This window comes from Stylophora pistillata, chromosome 13 (genome assembly GCF_964205215.1).
Source record: "Stylophora pistillata chromosome 13, jaStyPist1.2, whole genome shotgun sequence".
Taxonomy (NCBI): Eukaryota; Metazoa; Cnidaria; class Anthozoa; order Scleractinia; family Pocilloporidae; genus Stylophora; species Stylophora pistillata.
In genome coordinates, this window is record NC_142531.1 from 2,996,615 (window position 1) to 3,013,481 (window position 16,867).

At 36.8% G+C, this 16,867-nt stretch overlaps 2 protein-coding genes and 1 long non-coding RNA gene across 4 annotated transcripts in view; all 3 read left to right on the plus strand.

Annotated features, from left to right (window-relative positions):
• Nucleotides 1–1,683, plus strand: part of LOC111331256 (putative E3 ubiquitin-protein ligase HECTD4) — a 40,996-nt gene extending 39,313 nt beyond the window's left edge. For both annotated transcript variants that reach the window (XM_088743935.1, XM_088743936.1), the window contains exons 48-49: nt 210–351; nt 892–1,683. In XM_088743935.1, the coding sequence (XP_088600061.1) occupies nt 210–351; nt 892–1,034 (285 nt within the window). In that variant the 3' untranslated portion in view covers nt 1,035–1,683. The remainder of the gene's footprint in view (nt 1–209; nt 352–891) is intronic.
• Nucleotides 1,684–1,818: 135 nt separating this feature from the next.
• On the plus strand, nt 1,819–5,893 carry LOC148717283 (uncharacterized). The gene is made up of 3 exons (XR_015994934.1): nt 1,819–2,250; nt 3,973–4,075; nt 5,507–5,893. It is a non-coding gene; the product is annotated as an uncharacterized LOC148717283 (long non-coding RNA).
• A 7,150-nt stretch (nt 5,894–13,043) lies between these two features.
• On the plus strand, nt 13,044–16,802 carry LOC111331279 (cobalamin binding intrinsic factor). Its single transcript, XM_022936350.2, has 5 exons — nt 13,044–13,201; nt 14,343–15,004; nt 15,492–15,669; nt 15,924–15,940; nt 16,203–16,802. Exons 1-5 carry the CDS (start codon nt 13,135–13,137, stop codon nt 16,542–16,544), a joined length of 1,266 nt encoding a protein of 421 aa, XP_022792085.1. The 5' UTR covers nt 13,044–13,134; the 3' UTR covers nt 16,545–16,802.
• The last annotated feature ends 65 nt before the right edge of the window (nt 16,803–16,867 follow it).

A 16,867-nucleotide genomic window follows, 5' to 3' on the forward strand; every position in this document is an offset into this window, starting at 1 on the left:
TCGGTCTTTTTGTGAGAAAATCAAACAAATGAAAGGAAGCCAAACTCAAGTCTCTCTTTTTCAACCTCGTTTAGCCAAGAAACAAAAAGCCAAGTAACTATAAAACTAGAACAGAAAGACAAAAATCAGATGGCATTAAGAATGTCATCACATAGACCGCATTCAATTCACAGCTCTTCACTTTAGTTTGGTCTCTTCTTCGCTCTCAGGACCAGCTGCGAAAATTTGTGAAGTTTGCATGTAATCAAGAAAGGTTACCAAGCCGATGCACTTGTCAGGACGGCAATCCTAACACAGCTGATGTACACGTCCCGCCATACCCCATGAAAATTGGTCCCCCTGACGGGAGAGGTGAGTTGCAACTTTTTGTAACAGTGTACATTGTTGCTCTTGTGAGTGAATAACAGTGTTATTGCTTGACAGTGGCTAGCGGAATTTCCAGGTTTTTTTTAATTGTATACATTAATTGGTTGTACAGTAATAATTGCCCCCCACAAGTTTTCCAGCCCAGAGGCCAGTAATTAGTAAATTGTAGTAGTACATGGTAAATTTTCTTACTTCTATTAGTTTTCTGGAGAAGAAGAGAGAGGGAATTATGAATAATCCAAGTTATAGTGCTTTTGTGGAGCACCTGGATTGATTAACAACGTACTGATGGATATGATTCGAGCTGAGCTTGTAGGGGCGTCGTGGGGGGGGGGGAAATTTTGGAAGTAGAGATACTCTTTAGGGAACATTTGCAATGATGGCTGTCTCTGTTTTAAGTTTGTCCGATCAAGGCTACAGTTACAGCGAAGTTTCTTCCCAAATCGAGTGTAGGGTAAAGCTATTTTTGATTGTTTGTCTGTAGATTTTTTATCACTTTCAATTCCGGGTTGATTGACATTTCAGGTCCTTCAGACGCGCGGTACATACGGGTAGAAACATGTATGTTTATGGTGAAACTACCTCAATACTCGACCCAAGAAATTATGACTGAGAAGTTGTTATATGCTATAAACTGCCGTGAAGACCCACTGACGGATATCACGTAACGCTGTTCAAAGGAAACTCTGAAAATGAAAACAAAAACAAAAAAACAGAAAAAAAACCATCATCAACTGATCAGAAGGATTAAAAAAACAAATGGAGCGAAAACTGTAGGTGTTGTTCATTTGGTGGTTTTTTGCGCAGAGTAGCCGCGGAAGGCATTGGAAGGAAAAGACAATGACTTTGCATTCTGTTTCTTTGGCGGATTAACTGCACCTACCTGCTCATGATATAATGTCCTAAAGACAAGTGCGTGCAGTATTTTCTACAAAATGACTTATAAGCAGTAATTATTACACAATTCAAGTTTCCACGATGATTTAAAACGAATTTGAAGCTCTTTTGGATCAGATATTTATGCTTGGCGTTAGAAAGATCGAAAATGTTGGTGTTTTTTAACGGACCTTATTTGATATATTAATACATTTCCATTCCTGTGTGTAATGATTTCATTATGCATGTGGTTAGAACTAATGAAGTAATTTTAAACCAAGTTTTTCCAAGCAAAAAATAGTAAAAGATTGCAAAGAGTAAGAAGTATTTTAAGATCATTGTGAACCTTGCCTCGAAGTGATTATTTTCTGCAAGAAAAACAAAGTGGATATTTTTCAAGTATTACGATGATAGAAAAATAAACTTGATAATTTAAAGTTCCTTCTCTTGTTTATCTCTCATCTTATTCTGTTGTAACTAAATTTTGATTTTCTGGGCCACTTTTTCTTTGTTATTTCCTTTTCCTGTATTGACTGTCAGTGTAAACGAAATTTTACTGGGAGAAGGACTCAAATAATGATCGTCAGCTTGTAAACAGGATTATGTCAATAAAACAAGACATTTTATGGCGCTGTTTACGTGAAAATGGCCATTTAACCAGGGAGCTGTTCACAAAAGAATCTTTCGCGTTCCATAATGCATTCACCTGAAGCAGCAAAAAAAAATACTTGAATTGCAAATTACAACATGAATATTCAATTTTTCCCTCCGCAAGACCCAAACGGATCGCTCAGGAGGCCATCTTCGAACCCAACAATGGAAAAAAAAAGTTTCAAAGTCGACGTTGCCATCGTCACCAGTGGCGTATATCGTCGTGCTTCGAAGAATAAAGAGGTGGGCCATCAACTAGTAGCGTACAAGAACTCCACGTTAAAGTAATGGCCTCAGACACGTGCTTAGCATGTAAAATGTCTTCAAGAAATTGTTCGTGGAAACATTTGAAGGAAGGTAAGAAAACAACCTATTTTTTTCCTTGTAGATATTATTTTAGCGATATTAGATCAACATTTAGAATAAATGTGCTCAAACGTTTACCAAATACAAGTTGACTAACGGTCGTGTCATCATAATATTGATGAGGACTGAGAGGGTGGAGTGGAATAATTCTGGGGGAGAGGGCGTCTTCGTTTGCACAAGGTTTCCATAGCCGTAAGAAATAAAATTCTTAATTGAATACTGTTACTAACCCAGTACAGTACATGGTGCTGGGCGAACAAACTATGTCCACTATGTGGTCTACCCTATTCGCTTTATGAAAGAAAACTTTCTCGAGACTCTCGTCGACTAAAATTTGTTAAAAAATAATTTTTCCTAAAGCGGTAATCTTCCTACGGCAAAGTTCAATGTTGTGCCAACTACACTTAAGTATCATGTTTTGATAGGTCGCAAATATGTTCTAAGTTGATATTAGTTTTAGTCAGACAAAAAATAAATTTTTGTGGCCACTGCCTCCTATTGAATAGTAGTAGCATCACTATAGAATAGCAGTAGCATCACTAGTAGATGTAAAGCAAACAAGCTCCGCGTCCCCAAGAGCAAGCTGAAGAACTATGGTGATCGAGCGTTTGCGGTCGCAGCTCCTGTCCTGTGGAACAATCTCTCTCCACAAATAAGATCAGTAGAAACCTTGTTCAAATTTGGTAAGATTTCCGTATAACCCCATACTCATTATGCATTCATTCTTGGATTAAGGAAGCAGAGGCAAAACAATAGATTTCCTTTGGGACTACGGCTTTGTTTTTGATTGGTATGGGGTTATAGGCGGATTCATGCTGACGTCATTGTTTACATTTTTGCTCATTTGCATACGGCTTTGCGTAAAGAAGGAAGCATGTTAGATACAAATTGACTTCAGGCAGCTAAAGAGCTAGAAAACCTCAGTACATGGTGAAATTTTTAGCTCTTTGGGTGTAATATTCAAGGAGAAATGGTCCATCAAAAACTGCAAAATTTCTCGGTGGCAAAAGCGCTAATGAGCTCATACATTCTATGTAAAATTTTGAGTTTTTAAACCCGTGTTGCACAAAAAGTATTCAATGCATCAGGCTCGTTTTCATTGGCCGAGTTAATCGTACTTTGACCTTTCGATATTCCGAACTGATTTATTTTTAGCTCCATCAGAAACTGAATTGCTTATGCCAATGAGGCAAATATTGTAAACAAGGATTCCCCTATACGGAAATCTTTCCGTTTTCTGATGGTAATATTTTATTTCTGAGGGTGTCAACTATTATAATTTTATATGATAGGTAATAATGTAAATGTATTATCATCGTTAGACGTTTGTAAAGCGCCTAGAACTTTAGGATTAGGCGCTGTGCAAGTAATTGAATTATTATTAAGAGGAGGCCAGTAGCCAAATATGTCGAGGAAATGTACGAGGGTATCGATAGAATGCCGAACTTCACCCGATTTTAACCCGATGTCACTTATTGTTTGTTTCGGAGTAATTGTGTCATATCAGTAGCCACATGCAGTATCAGACAGCCCATTTTTCTATCTATCATCTTGAGTAGATATGTGAAAGGAGACATGCATAACGAAAATGGAACTTATTGCTTGTGAAATAGACGATCACTTTGCTAATACATTATGGTTTAAGTCGTTGAATTTATCTTGGTTCTCATATTTTTCAATATACTCAATTTTCCTTCATCTTTCATCGGGCAGATTTTGAATTCAAGAAAAACAAAGGAAAAAAATCAGCAGTAAATGAGAAAGGAATTGAAGAGAATCACAAGAGAGACGAGAGAGAAGAGACGGGAGAGAAAACGTGAGTTAATTGCTTTATATGATGTAATTTTTGTAACACCAATTTGATATTTGGTTACAGTCGGTGTATGCAGATTGCCGTATCAGTGTAAGGTTTTTAAGCAATATTTTAACATCTGTTTTTGTCTTGAAGATTTCTTAAAATAAAGTGGTGAAAATTCGAAAAAATCAGTGCATTAAAATTCCACAATAAGAAAACAACCAGAACGAAGCGGAGACCAGTTGCACGAGCTTTTGATTAACAATTCTTGGCCATTTTTGGCATATGTCATTTACCATAAAATTGTTTTCCGATTAGAATTTTCCTACATTTTTTTTTTATCTCTGGGATATGGCTGTTAGACTGTAGCTTTTTCCTTATTTGCATCCATTTACAATTCATGAAAATGCATATCGTAGTAGTTTGAGTTGTAAAGGCAGTAAGGCATTCAAGATTCAATTAACACTCAAATCTTTTTTTATGCTATCGTTTAAATTTGTTGTTAAACATCGAAGCAGAGCAGACCGCGCAAAACTCGTTTAATAGGTCATGGATAAGCAGTCTGAGTTTTGGCCAACGAGTTTTTCTGATTTCTCAAAAATTCTTTGAATAACTTTACCATTCCGTCTGAGTTATTAGTGAAGTCAAACGGATGTGTCTAAATCATTGCAATGTTTTTCACATGTCGGTTTTGTTCGTACCATTATTCGGCATTTAATATTCAAGACTGTTTCCAACGTTATTTGCTGGCAAGCTTCAGGATGGTAACTTCACTGATTTTATAGAGATGTGTTGATGTTTCCTTTCTGTCTTGAAAAAATGAGAATTTCAATCGACCCGATACACGCAAAATAATTATTATTGAGATTCCATGACACATACTTTTAGCGCCTTCTAATTTACATGTTTACAATTCGTTGCTCGTGAAAGTTTGCCTTTTCGCGAATTCCAAGGTTTTTTTGCAAAATCACAAAACTACATGTTGCACTCGGGTCAGTGTTACACAACAACTAATATGTCAGTGAACGATACAGAAACATGTTCGAATTTTGCTTTGTTTTGTGTCAAAAAATACTCTAATTGATAAGAGGCAAAGAAAGTCGTTCACGAGTTCTTTTTGGCTCGTGCATTTGTTGTAATGCGAAGACAATTTCACAGTCGTCTTGGAATAAGTTAATTATTTTACTAGACTCACGGCAATCTGCTTGTATCGGTTATAGTTGTTTATCTTTGGATATCTAAATCAACCGTGAGAAGATGAAACGAACAAGAATATTATGAAGAGCTACATGACATTAACAGCCAGTTTGCATGGGATTCTTTAATTTGAGGTTCGAGCGAATTCGAGTAATGATAAAGTTTGCTAGTTGGTTTGCCGTTGGAAGGATTCAATATAAATTTGAAATGGTGGATGTATTCATTAATTCTGTAGTTCCTCTCTCTCTCTCTCAGGTACTGAATTATCGACAACTGGAGTCAAACTCAAGCAAGAGGTAAAAAGAAACTCTAGAGAAGAGTTCCAATTTATCAAGGAGATTCTAAGCTGAATCCATTGCGTTTGATTTCCAAAAACCTTCATTTCGACTATTCTTTTTCCAACGTACAATTTCTTTGCGACTAGGACTGTCAGAAACTTACAGCTCAGTGCTTGGTAAACTTGATGTCGTTTATATTTGTTTCTTTTTTATTAACATCTGTTTAAAAATTATAATTTTCCCGCCAAAAAACTTAGAAAAATACAGGCGCCCAAAATACGCATGCGCCGTTTTTTTTTTTCTATGCTGAATGTTTAGGATTCTGTATATTATTGAATATAATTCAATAACCTCAACAATATTGTTTGCTGTTTTATAGTGATCTTTATTTTCTTCCTAAAAACATTTCAGACAATAAACAGTAATACAAGTATTTTGTTTTTCAATTACTTTATTCTCTTCTAATATTATTTAATTAGTTGAGTGAATTTCCATTAAGTAGTCAAGAAAAATTCGTTCGAATATATACTAAGACTTTTGGCGGGAAAATTTGGAGCAATTTGCGCAGAATTTCCCCTGACAACATTTTCAACAAAAAATTCTAAATAGCTTCCCTTAATTTTTTCGCCAAAAGATGTGATCACCTTGTGCAAAAAATTTTTCCTAAACACTTTTGAACAGCTTAAGTGTCAATTTTTTTCGTAGAGAAATTCATCTTTCTTTCTCTAAAAGTTTGGTGTTTGAATTTGTTTTCTTTTGCATAAGGTGATATATATACTTTACTACTCTAGAAATAAGATGGCAACTACTAACTATGATGGCAAGCTACAATCAGCTGCTTTATAACAACATAAAAGATACTTGCTATGCCGCTGCTCACAAGACCTTTTTCAGCCGTCGGATTATTTTTATTTGTTACACAGGAAATACTTTGACTCTAACTGATCAACATTTGTGATTAAACTTCAATCTTTCTTAGGAGCCAAGTCAGTTGTATTGTTTTAGTCCCGACAATCTGGATAATTGCTTGGCTCCCCGTATCTTTGAAAAATTTTGGCTCAGTTCATTTACTATAACCAAAATAATCTTAAAATTATCTTTTTCATGGGCCGAATTGAGCACAAACTTTTTGTTGAGTTACCTTTCATTTTTTTATCGGTGAATTCAGATTTCAATCTTCAAAATTTCCTGTGTTACTTTAAGTTCGGGGTGAAAAAGGTCTTTCTACGTTATAAATACGATAAAACCCAATGTCTGGTTCAAAAAATATTTGTAAAGTTCAGCGAAAAACCTTAAAACAAGTTGTACAGACCAAAAACAAGGAAAAATCCTGAATCAGTCCTTTTGTTCACTTGTTTTTCTTCAAGGCAGGAACATTTAAACACAAAAATCTCTTCCACGTTATAGTTTCTGGCATATTTCTTGAGGAAATTCTCTTTTAATTTGTTATAACAACGAGGAATTGCATTTAATGACAATAACTTATTTGAACAGATGCTATTTCAAAAACGGAAAAAAAAACAAAAATCTTTAAGTTCGTTGTTAACCGAGCTCATCTTGAATTCCTGTCTAATTCTTGTAAACTCGAAAGTTGTGCAAGACAAAATTAGTTTAACGCGACTTCCACTTTATCATTTCGCTTTGGTTTGTCAGACAATTCTATTTTCTCATAGCTGGAACTGGGATTTGAAAGATCGATATTGATCTAAACCCTTCGAAGTCTCCTTAATTGAGTTCAAGGCAAGAAGTGTTTGATTTGTGATCATGTGTCCAGGTCCTCTAGTCCAATTGCCCTGCCTGTAAGATTTTAATTTCTAAATGCCTCTAGCTTTTTGACGTATTTTATTTGCAGACAGGATAAATTCTTGTAGTCTGAATAACTATCAAAACAATACCTTTCAAGAAAATTAATTGGAGTCCCCTGAACCAGACATTTTGGTTTTATATACTTAACTTGCTAAGAGACGCGAGAACGTTGGCATGTAAGTTTTCTCTGAGGCTTTTGTTTTTCAAGGAAATGACATTATTTCTCAATTTGGTTTTTTTTATAGTCAATGCAAGAGTAAAAGTGAACAGTTTGTCGCCAAAATCAAGGTCAATTTCTCCGAGATATGATTGGCTGTAAGAATTACCGGTCGTTACCATTTGTCATTGGTCAATTGAAGTCGTTCCGTTTGTATCATTCGTTATGTTATGTCGTCCACAGGCATTTTTTAAAGATGTCGGTACTTGTTGATCGAAATCATCCGTGGTCTGCTGCTGTTCAAATTAACTCCATAAAAAAGCCAGAGCTATGGTCTAACGTCAAGCAGTGGCCGTGGGTCGTAATTCGAAGTGTTTTGACTTAGTCGAGTTGGCTTGCGTTTCGGTTCTTACCGAAGGTCGTAGCGAGCTTTATTTTTGTCTAAGTCAAACTTGCATTTTTTTTTCTTTAAAGATCGTTTACTTGTAAATTATTTAGTTTTATGTCAGAGAAAATTCTCAGGCGTATCACCAACTTTACAAATTCGTCTATCCGTCTCTTCAAATCTTAATATTCGTAACTTGTTGTGATTTCGGATTATAGAATAATATTTGTCTGATTAATCTCTCGGTTTCAGAAAGGTTTGGAATTTTCCAAGGAACTTAATGTCAGCTAGGTGTTCTCCTCGTCAATTTCGTCATTGTTTAGGGCGGCGAATGTATCGTTAACGTAGTATCACCAAAGTGGGATTGTTTCATAACAAACGAATAGGACAAAGGTATTCTTTTGTACTAGTCAGACAAAACGTATTTCAATAATTTTCCCGTAAAGCGTTATATGTTGCCAACGTTCTCTTGTCCATTGCAATAAAACTACAAAGAAAATATGTGAATCTTCTAAGGCGGCACTGATTATTGCATTGACAAAATTGTAGACGAATTACCCTTAAGAAATCGTATTTTTCCAGAATTAAAAAAAATTGCTTAAAACAAGAACAATGATTTTTTTCCTGAAAAAGTTTGTTGTGATATAAATAATGAAAGCATTTTCTCGGAAAAACCTCGATCAATTTGTTTCTCGGTTCTAATTTCACAACAATGACTGGATAATCTGTGCCTGTTTTAATTTTCACATTTCTTCTTTCAAAAGCCATTTGCCTTGCAGTGCCATCTTACAAAGTTTAGAATATCCAACTAAAAATGGTGGCTGCCATCACCTGAAGCAAGTCTTACATAAAGAATCCCTCCTCACCTTCTTTTACTCCTCCAACTCCCATTCGTATTTGATGATTCAATCAGCCGAGGTTCACAAGCCAATTTAGAAATTTAGGCAGCCACCATTTTTATATAATAATAATATAATTAATTTCAAAGTTCTTCTTATCTTTGTAGAATTTCTTTTGGATTCGTTGATTTCAGTTTTTTTTCTTGAATTCTTCGTTTTGCGGTCATCTTTATCACCTCATTCATCCTGTAAGCAGAGATGAATAAAACAAAGTTTAATGTTTGGCTAATTTACAAGCAACTTTTGATAAAAAATTTGAAGAGAAAAGGAGAGCTCAGAAAATTAAAGTCGAACGAATAATTTGAGTTGCAAAACGTGTTTTCAAAAAGAAGTTCATTTTAACAAGGTTACTGGTTTATGTTAAAAAGTTTTTGCCCCAATTTCTCCGCGCGTTCAGAAGGACAACCACCGAAGAGATAAAGTGCACGTGGCTTTGCTGTGCTCGCACTTCATGCTCCTTTGCAATTCATCGACATTTGTCTCAGTCGAAGGCGAAGCATGAAGCGAACTAAAAACCTGTCTTCTTCCTTACTTAACAAGTTTATTATCCCTTCGGAAAGAACGATAAGATTATTCTGGCTTGTTCTCTAACACCATTGCTTACCTTCAAACAACTTTCAAGCAGATTCTTCATTTTATTGGCACAAACACAGAAACTTCACAGTGACACGTCCTCACTCGTTCATGACCTGTTTGCTTTGAGAAAACTTCACAAATTGTCATGAATATGGAATGAGAAGACTGACCAATTACTAATGAACAGTCACCGTTATGACGCCTGGTTTTTTTTTCCTCGCCTTTCGGGAATGCATTAGGAAAGCCCCTGGAGAAATAGAGTTTTCACGTGTTACTCCACGAGTTACCATGGTAGTAGCAAAATGTTTCATTGAATAATTACGAGGAGAAATACTATTGATTAAAGTACGAAATCCAACAAAAACGCTTTCTGGTGAAAAGAGAAACACGGTTTTAACATTGGCATAAAAGTAAAGAGATGTATTAGATATCGTAATATAAATATTGCATGAGAGCATAAAATAGAAAAACAAATAAATAAATACACAGAATACAAAATGAAATTCGATGTCACGTTCCCCTGACGATGATTTGTACCCTGACTAGGCGCGCTAATCGCGGTCCACCAGTCTCCCCACTGAGCTGCGGAGAACTTGATATACACATATATATATATATATACGCAGAATAAAAAGGTACACCAAACGATGAGCTCCCAGTAGAAGGATCCAAGGAGGATACAGTGCTTCAATGTAAATTTTAAGTAAGTGTAAAACGATGAAACATGAAGCAAACTTCTAACTGTTCCAGCTTTAATGTGGCGACGTTTCGGCCTTCGGCCTTCTTCAGGTGGAACGTATTTACATAAAAACTAAAAACTAGAAAAAAGTTATATATATATATATATATATGTATATAGAAAGTTTAAAAATTGCAAGGATGGACAACTTCTGACGCAAAAAATATAAACAATTTTAATAAAAGACCTTCAGTTATTTACAACTTTTGAAATAAAAAAAGAGCATTAAATAGGATCGAAGTGCTAATGATTACGTAATTACAGATAATGACTAATGAACTGGTGCTAATAAAAAGATAACAAAAAACCTGCTTACAAAGAAAGCAATGGACAAAATACAAGAAACAAACCCTAAAAACGAAGAGATAAGAGTACTAAATATATTAATATGAGTGACGTAACCAATTGCAAAGAAGTAATGCGGCAAGCATTAAAAAAGGGAAAGCCCACTTTTAACTACAACTGTAAACCGTAACAAAATCCCAAAACAAGGCCTTTGGAGCCCGAAAGGGCAAATTAGCAACAAAATCTTTGGAAGGGCCCTTAAATGATACTAATCAAAATAAGATCCCTTGGCAGAGCCTCTGAGTCCAGTCCATACCTAAAGGGCCGACAAAATCCAAGAAAAGGGCCTTTGAACGATCAATTAGTAGCGCCTAATATAAGATGGAAAATTAATTATAGCAAATTCTATTTTTCGAATGAAATTCCTTTCTTTTATTCGAACCATGGGGTGCCAAAGAGAACAACTGAGCACTCCAATAAGCCTCTTTTGTGATTAAAAGCCCATCGATCTCTACAGAGCCACTAGGGGCCTGTACCTGATCAATGCATTGGAACGAAAAATCGTCCAGGATGTGTGGGGTTTTGTTAAAGTGTATTGCTACTTCACAACTTGTTTTGTTTGTGAGCATAGCAGATTTGTGATTTCGAAATCTCACTTTAAAGTCGGTAGTAGTAGATCCCAAGTATTGCAGGAGACATTTCTTGCAGGAAGCCAAGTAAATCACATTTTTAGAGTCACAGGAAAGTCTAAAAGTCTTGCAAACTTCTAGCTGTTCCAGCTTTAATGTGGCGACGTCCTTTTATTTACGATAAATGAATCAGCATACAAACACATTTGTAGATAATCTTTATCAACGAAGTAAAAAATGAGAAACAAACGAACACTAAAAAAATAAAATCATGAATGTAAAATCATAAACTATAACCTCCCTGACCAGGATTTGAACCCTGGCGTTGGCCGCTTTCGTTGTGTCTGTATATAATACATCAACCACCGACTGCAGAGACCAACTCCAGAAACATGTGAAAGTAGGAGTGATTTACCTTAGATATGAGGTTTTAATGTTAACCACACAATTTTATCCCATTGTGGCGAAATGCATATCCTCGGTTGAAGGATGTACAAAAAAGTAAACTTGCGATTAACTGGGTAAATAAGTCTGTTCATTTACGAAAAAAAAAGCATACAGAACACTATTTATCAACGGGTTATGAAATGGGAAAACAAACGAACACACAAAATAGAATTAAAAATAAAATATCACAGACAAGTTCCCCGTAAACCCTGACTGGGTCCACTTTAGCGATACAATTCTCTACATATTGTCTTGCACGCGAATTTCACCAAATTTTCATCATTTATCCAACAAGTTGCTTGAGTACTGGGATCGACAAAAGCGGAATCAATGTCCACCCCCGTCCCCCCCAGGCCCAGGACGAGTAAGGAGATTCAGGATTTCCGCAGACCTCAGTTAGTTGGATAGAAGTTTATGACTTATTGTGGCGTTTTTGCAAGAATAGTCCCTTTTACAGTTGTAGGCTTGGTGGCCAAGCCTTTGAACTGGAGTGAGGCTAAGGGTGACCCTGTTGTGATAGAGACCTGTATCTAGTTAGCATGATAACAAGGTAATTTGCATTTGAAAAGCAGCAACATATTTATCATAACAAGGTCACCCTAAGCCTCATTCCTGTTCAAAGGCTTGGCCACCAAGCCCACAACTTTAAAAAGGACTATTGGCCATTTTCTTTCAAGTTTGGAGAAAAGCTTAACATGCCTTCAATTTGATAACTATAAATTTTTCGATTTTGAGGGAAAAACAAAAAAAAAAACTGGAAAAAATTGTAAAACAATATTCGAATATATAAAAAATAAGAGAAAACAAAACAAAACAAAACAACAACACAACCGCAAAAAATTTGACTAGTTTCCCGCGCTTGGGTTTGGACTTTATTGGGGCGTCACGATGCTTCTCCAGTGAGCGGCGGGGGATATCGACTTTACGTCAATCAAGGAAAGTTGCCTGTTCATTGCCAGAACTTACTCCCGCATCATAAATATATCAGCCCATAGGACGAACAAAGCAATTTTACCAGATATCTAGGTAGAAAACTATCAATTTTTCAAATGAATAAAGGCTGATAGTTTCGAAAGAAAGTGTTTGGGGCTGCGTCGGTGGGAGTAACGAAATAATTTGGATATATCAACAAAGTTGAAATGGTAAATTGGCCACCGTAACGATTACAAAAGCTGACGTTTCGAAGGGCTAACGCTCGAAACATCAGCTTTTGTAATCGTTACGGTGGCCAATTTATCATTTCGACTTTGTTGATATATCCAAATTATCAATTTTTCAGTTAACTTTACAGGAGCAGCAGGCATATGGCATCTATGGCTTTCAAGTACATGTACATCATTCGTTTCCGACCGGTGTTAATTAGTTAGATATAAGTCTGTTGACTCAAATATGAACCAGGCATTTTCTTTATTCAACTTAAAAAGCTACTAATCCTTTTTTTTTCTTTTTTCTTTTCTTTTTCTTTTTTTTTTCACGCAGACGCGGATATCTTCTTGGTCCTATTTGTGCCTGCCTAACCACGCCGCCAGGGTCTGGGACCCACTGGTAATGTGATATGGAACGGATTAACCTCTGCACTTCCTCTAGAACATATGCTTTTTGTCGGCGCACTCGAAAATAGAATCTGAAGAGACACGCTTTTTATCAGATCATATAACTGTGAAGAAGAATTTTTCGCAATCATGAACTTCCAACTGTTGACGATCCTAGTGATTGCTGCCCTTTTCTCTCAAGCCAGAGGATATTGCGGTAAGAAATGTGTGGGGCTATTCCTTATACGAATCATTTAAGCAGAACATTTAAATTATACAAGCTATGTTACAGGAATGCTAAATTAACCCAGCATATTTCATCACATCTGACGTGCGCAGTTTTCAAGGCAGCGACTTTTTCTACCTTTCCTTCGCTCTTTAAGCCTTACAGCTAAACATCTTACGCTCTGCACATTTGACGACGCGATACGCAGAGCTAAAGTATAAAGAAAGATCTCGGTATTACTTGCGTACATGGTTTTTAACTTTCGCACAGTAACAATGCTTTCAAATCGGCTGATGTTGTTCACGCGAACGACTTAAGAAGCATGTCTTCGACTCTGTTTTCCTGGGTATTGATCGCTGGGATACAATTTTTACAGGAACGTGATAACTAAAAGATCAATCTCGGGCTTATAACGTTACCTTCCTCACGTCTATTAATTTACAGCAAATCAATTTACAAGTCTTATACATTTCACCGTTTACCGAGTAACTTCTGATTCACCCTGATGCAGATGAAAGACCACATATGAAACAATGATACCCAACTACTCGTATATGTGCAAAATAAATTTTGTTGCCAAATCTCATTATCACTTGCGTCATATTGGTAAACTTAAGTTATTTTCCATCTCTGCGTGTGGCAGTAACCTTTGTTCTGTCATTCTGCTTAAAAAAAAGGAGGAAAAAACATTTGAAAGCGAAAATGAAACATGGATTTTAAATTGAGAGAAAAATATAAATTTAAAAAAGGGAGAACAGACCAGACTCCGAACTGACTATACTAGGTGCGAAGTTGGGCTGTTGGACTCATTATACAAATTTGCCCATCGTTTTAGCAATATGATTAACATGCTTTTTATGTAAGTGTTAAATGAGTTAAGTCACAGCTTTCGCATCTGGAAGATTCAAGAACCACAACTCAGCACATTGTTAGGTGTCCCCTTACGATTTCCTTACCTTGCTAGCTTGAGGTAGACTCCTTCAGGGCTGTTTTTTTTTTTTTTTTTTTTCTTTTTTCATTTCATCATTTTCACAGTGTATTTTTGAGTGATAATAGGCCTTAGTCCTCAATGCCTGTCTGAAGTTTCAAAAGCGAAAGCTGTAGCTCATTGTCCACAATTGACGCGTTTCAGGTGCCAGACTTCTGCGAACAAGCATCACGCGCGCAGCCATCAGAGCTGCCGAATGGTTAAAGAATCAACAAAACAAAAATGGAAGTTACGGGTTGGGTCACGTGAGTGCGTTTGCATTCAACTCTCTACGTCTTACTGGTCACTCTGTGAGCACTGGTGCTAAGCATCTGAATGCGGAGCTCACTAAAGCTGACATCGGTTCACTGACCGGGGGAAGGGTAGCACTTTATATACTTGGAGCCTTGGCCACGTGCAAAGACCCCAGCCGCTTTTATGATGTTAATTTGGTTAGAAGCCTGAGAGACAAACTAAACAAGTTCCCTCAGTTGGGATTTAATCACTCTTTTCAATACAGCCTGGCTGTAATGGCTCTCTGTAGCAGCAACACAACTCTGAACAGGCAAATGCTTGGCTATGTGGATGAAATCCGTAAGAAGGTGGTAATTGAATCGAGCGTTGCCAGTTACCATGTATCCGAGACGCTTGCAATGCAAATAATGGCGTTGACCTGTGTTAAGAATTCCATAAAAGGACTGAACAAGAAGATACTTGAAAAGAAAATCCATAGAGCTGTTCATTTGGGAGGTAGAAAATTTCTCAAGGCTCAAATCAACGACAGCACGTTTGGGGGAAACGAAGTCACAGCAGCTCTTGCTTCTCAGGTACGTTACCAATTCTCTGTCACGGAAATTTTCTTTATCTTTGTCACGCAATCCATCTTGTGTGATTTTAAAGGGGAATGTCAAGAAAATTTTAAGAATTTTGAGCGTCTTAAGGAATTGCTTACTAAAAAATTATAATTACAGGTTTTAAAAACGCAAATTAAATTGGAAAATATCAATGAAAAAACCGACTTGAGAGGGCAACCCTAAATCGTAAAGAAGGAATTTCGCTACAGCTTACATGTACAGCAATGACGTTACACATACAACAAAACCGATAAGTCTCCTCTCAATTTTCTGCTGATTTCAAATCTGATTCTCCTTTCTGATTACCATACATATCATCATTGGTTTGTCGTAGGAATTTAGCGTTTTATATAAATAACATCATATGCCAAATAATTTCCTTCCATTTGACCTATCAAGCTTGTAACGTATCGAATCTGTAGAGTGATTTTCTGCACTGATCACATTTCTGCATGTCCAGGCTCTTTTAGCAGCCAAAGGGAAGACAAAAAAGTGTTCTGAGACTTTACGCTGGCTGGTGTCTCGTCAAAAACCTGATGGATCCTTCATTAACTTGCTCAGCACACTATATGTCACACCGGCCTTGATCGGAGCGCTACCCTACGATGTCAAAGACATAGTGTGTCTTAAAACTACAGGTAATTGAAAACAGTCTTTTACAGGAAAAGTTGTGACCACTTTCCTACACTAGCTAACGACTTTAACCGAATCCGCTGCATGTGCAGGCGCGTTGGCCTATTGTCCACCTGTGCTTGTCCCTTCTCTGACGCAAGAGCTGGTCTGCTGTGAGAGTAACAAAACTTTACCGGAGTTCTTTTCTTTAATTTGAATGGGTTTGTTGTGTGAATTCCTCAAGTTTCAGTTTCTAACGCGATTGAATTTTCCCTTTCAGATGAAAGAGAACAACAGGTGAGATTAGCAAGAAACAATTCATTTGATTTTTACTAGTTTGAGAGGCATAGAAAGTCATGAGAGGAGGTGGGCGGGGGCTATCTTCGTTATGCCCCCCACCATACCCCTCCCCCCCTTCATCGTGACAAGGCGACAGCTCCGGACTGAATTTTAATTGAGACTTATCGCGACTTATTCGCTCGAAATTATGATTAAACATTTGTAGAATAGTAAAAAAAAAAACAAAAAAAAAACGATCTTTTCCCTTTTATTGCCTTAGAATATAACCGTCTGCGTTGAGCTCAGGTTCGTCGACACTAACAAAGACACCGAAGGAAAAACTCCTCCACCCACCAAGTGCGTGACAGTAGCAAATGGCACTAATGCTCACAACATCCTGAAAGAAGCCGCTAAAAAACATCCATGTTATGCATTCACCACCCAAACCTCCACATACGGCCATTCGGTGACATCCATCTGTGGCGTCCAACGCAGACCTGTCGATAAATTCTATTGGATGATCTACATAGACGAAGAAACAGCCCCTGTGGGAGTGGATGAACTGAAGCCTGCTCATGGATCCACTCTCAGTTTTCGGTATAAACAACTGCACTGGCGGTAGTCAAGTTAAGCTCTGTGGACGCCCTGATGTGTTTCAAGTTCTTCCGAAATATAGAGTTCTTTCATCGGCAGAAGATAATAAACATTTAGATATATTTTGATCTGATTTTTTTTTTTTTAAGGTGGGTGCTGGTTTTAAATAGGGTTGTTAAACACCAAATCTTTAGTTGCCACCTTAATTCTTGGATGAGTGGTAGCTCTGAACCTATCCTAGGGAGCTAAAGGTACACGAAGCTAAAATAAAAGATATTTTAAAGAGTTTGTAGAATGAAGGTCTGACGTTCGTCGGAAACTTTTAATACATTAACAATTTTATGAAAATTT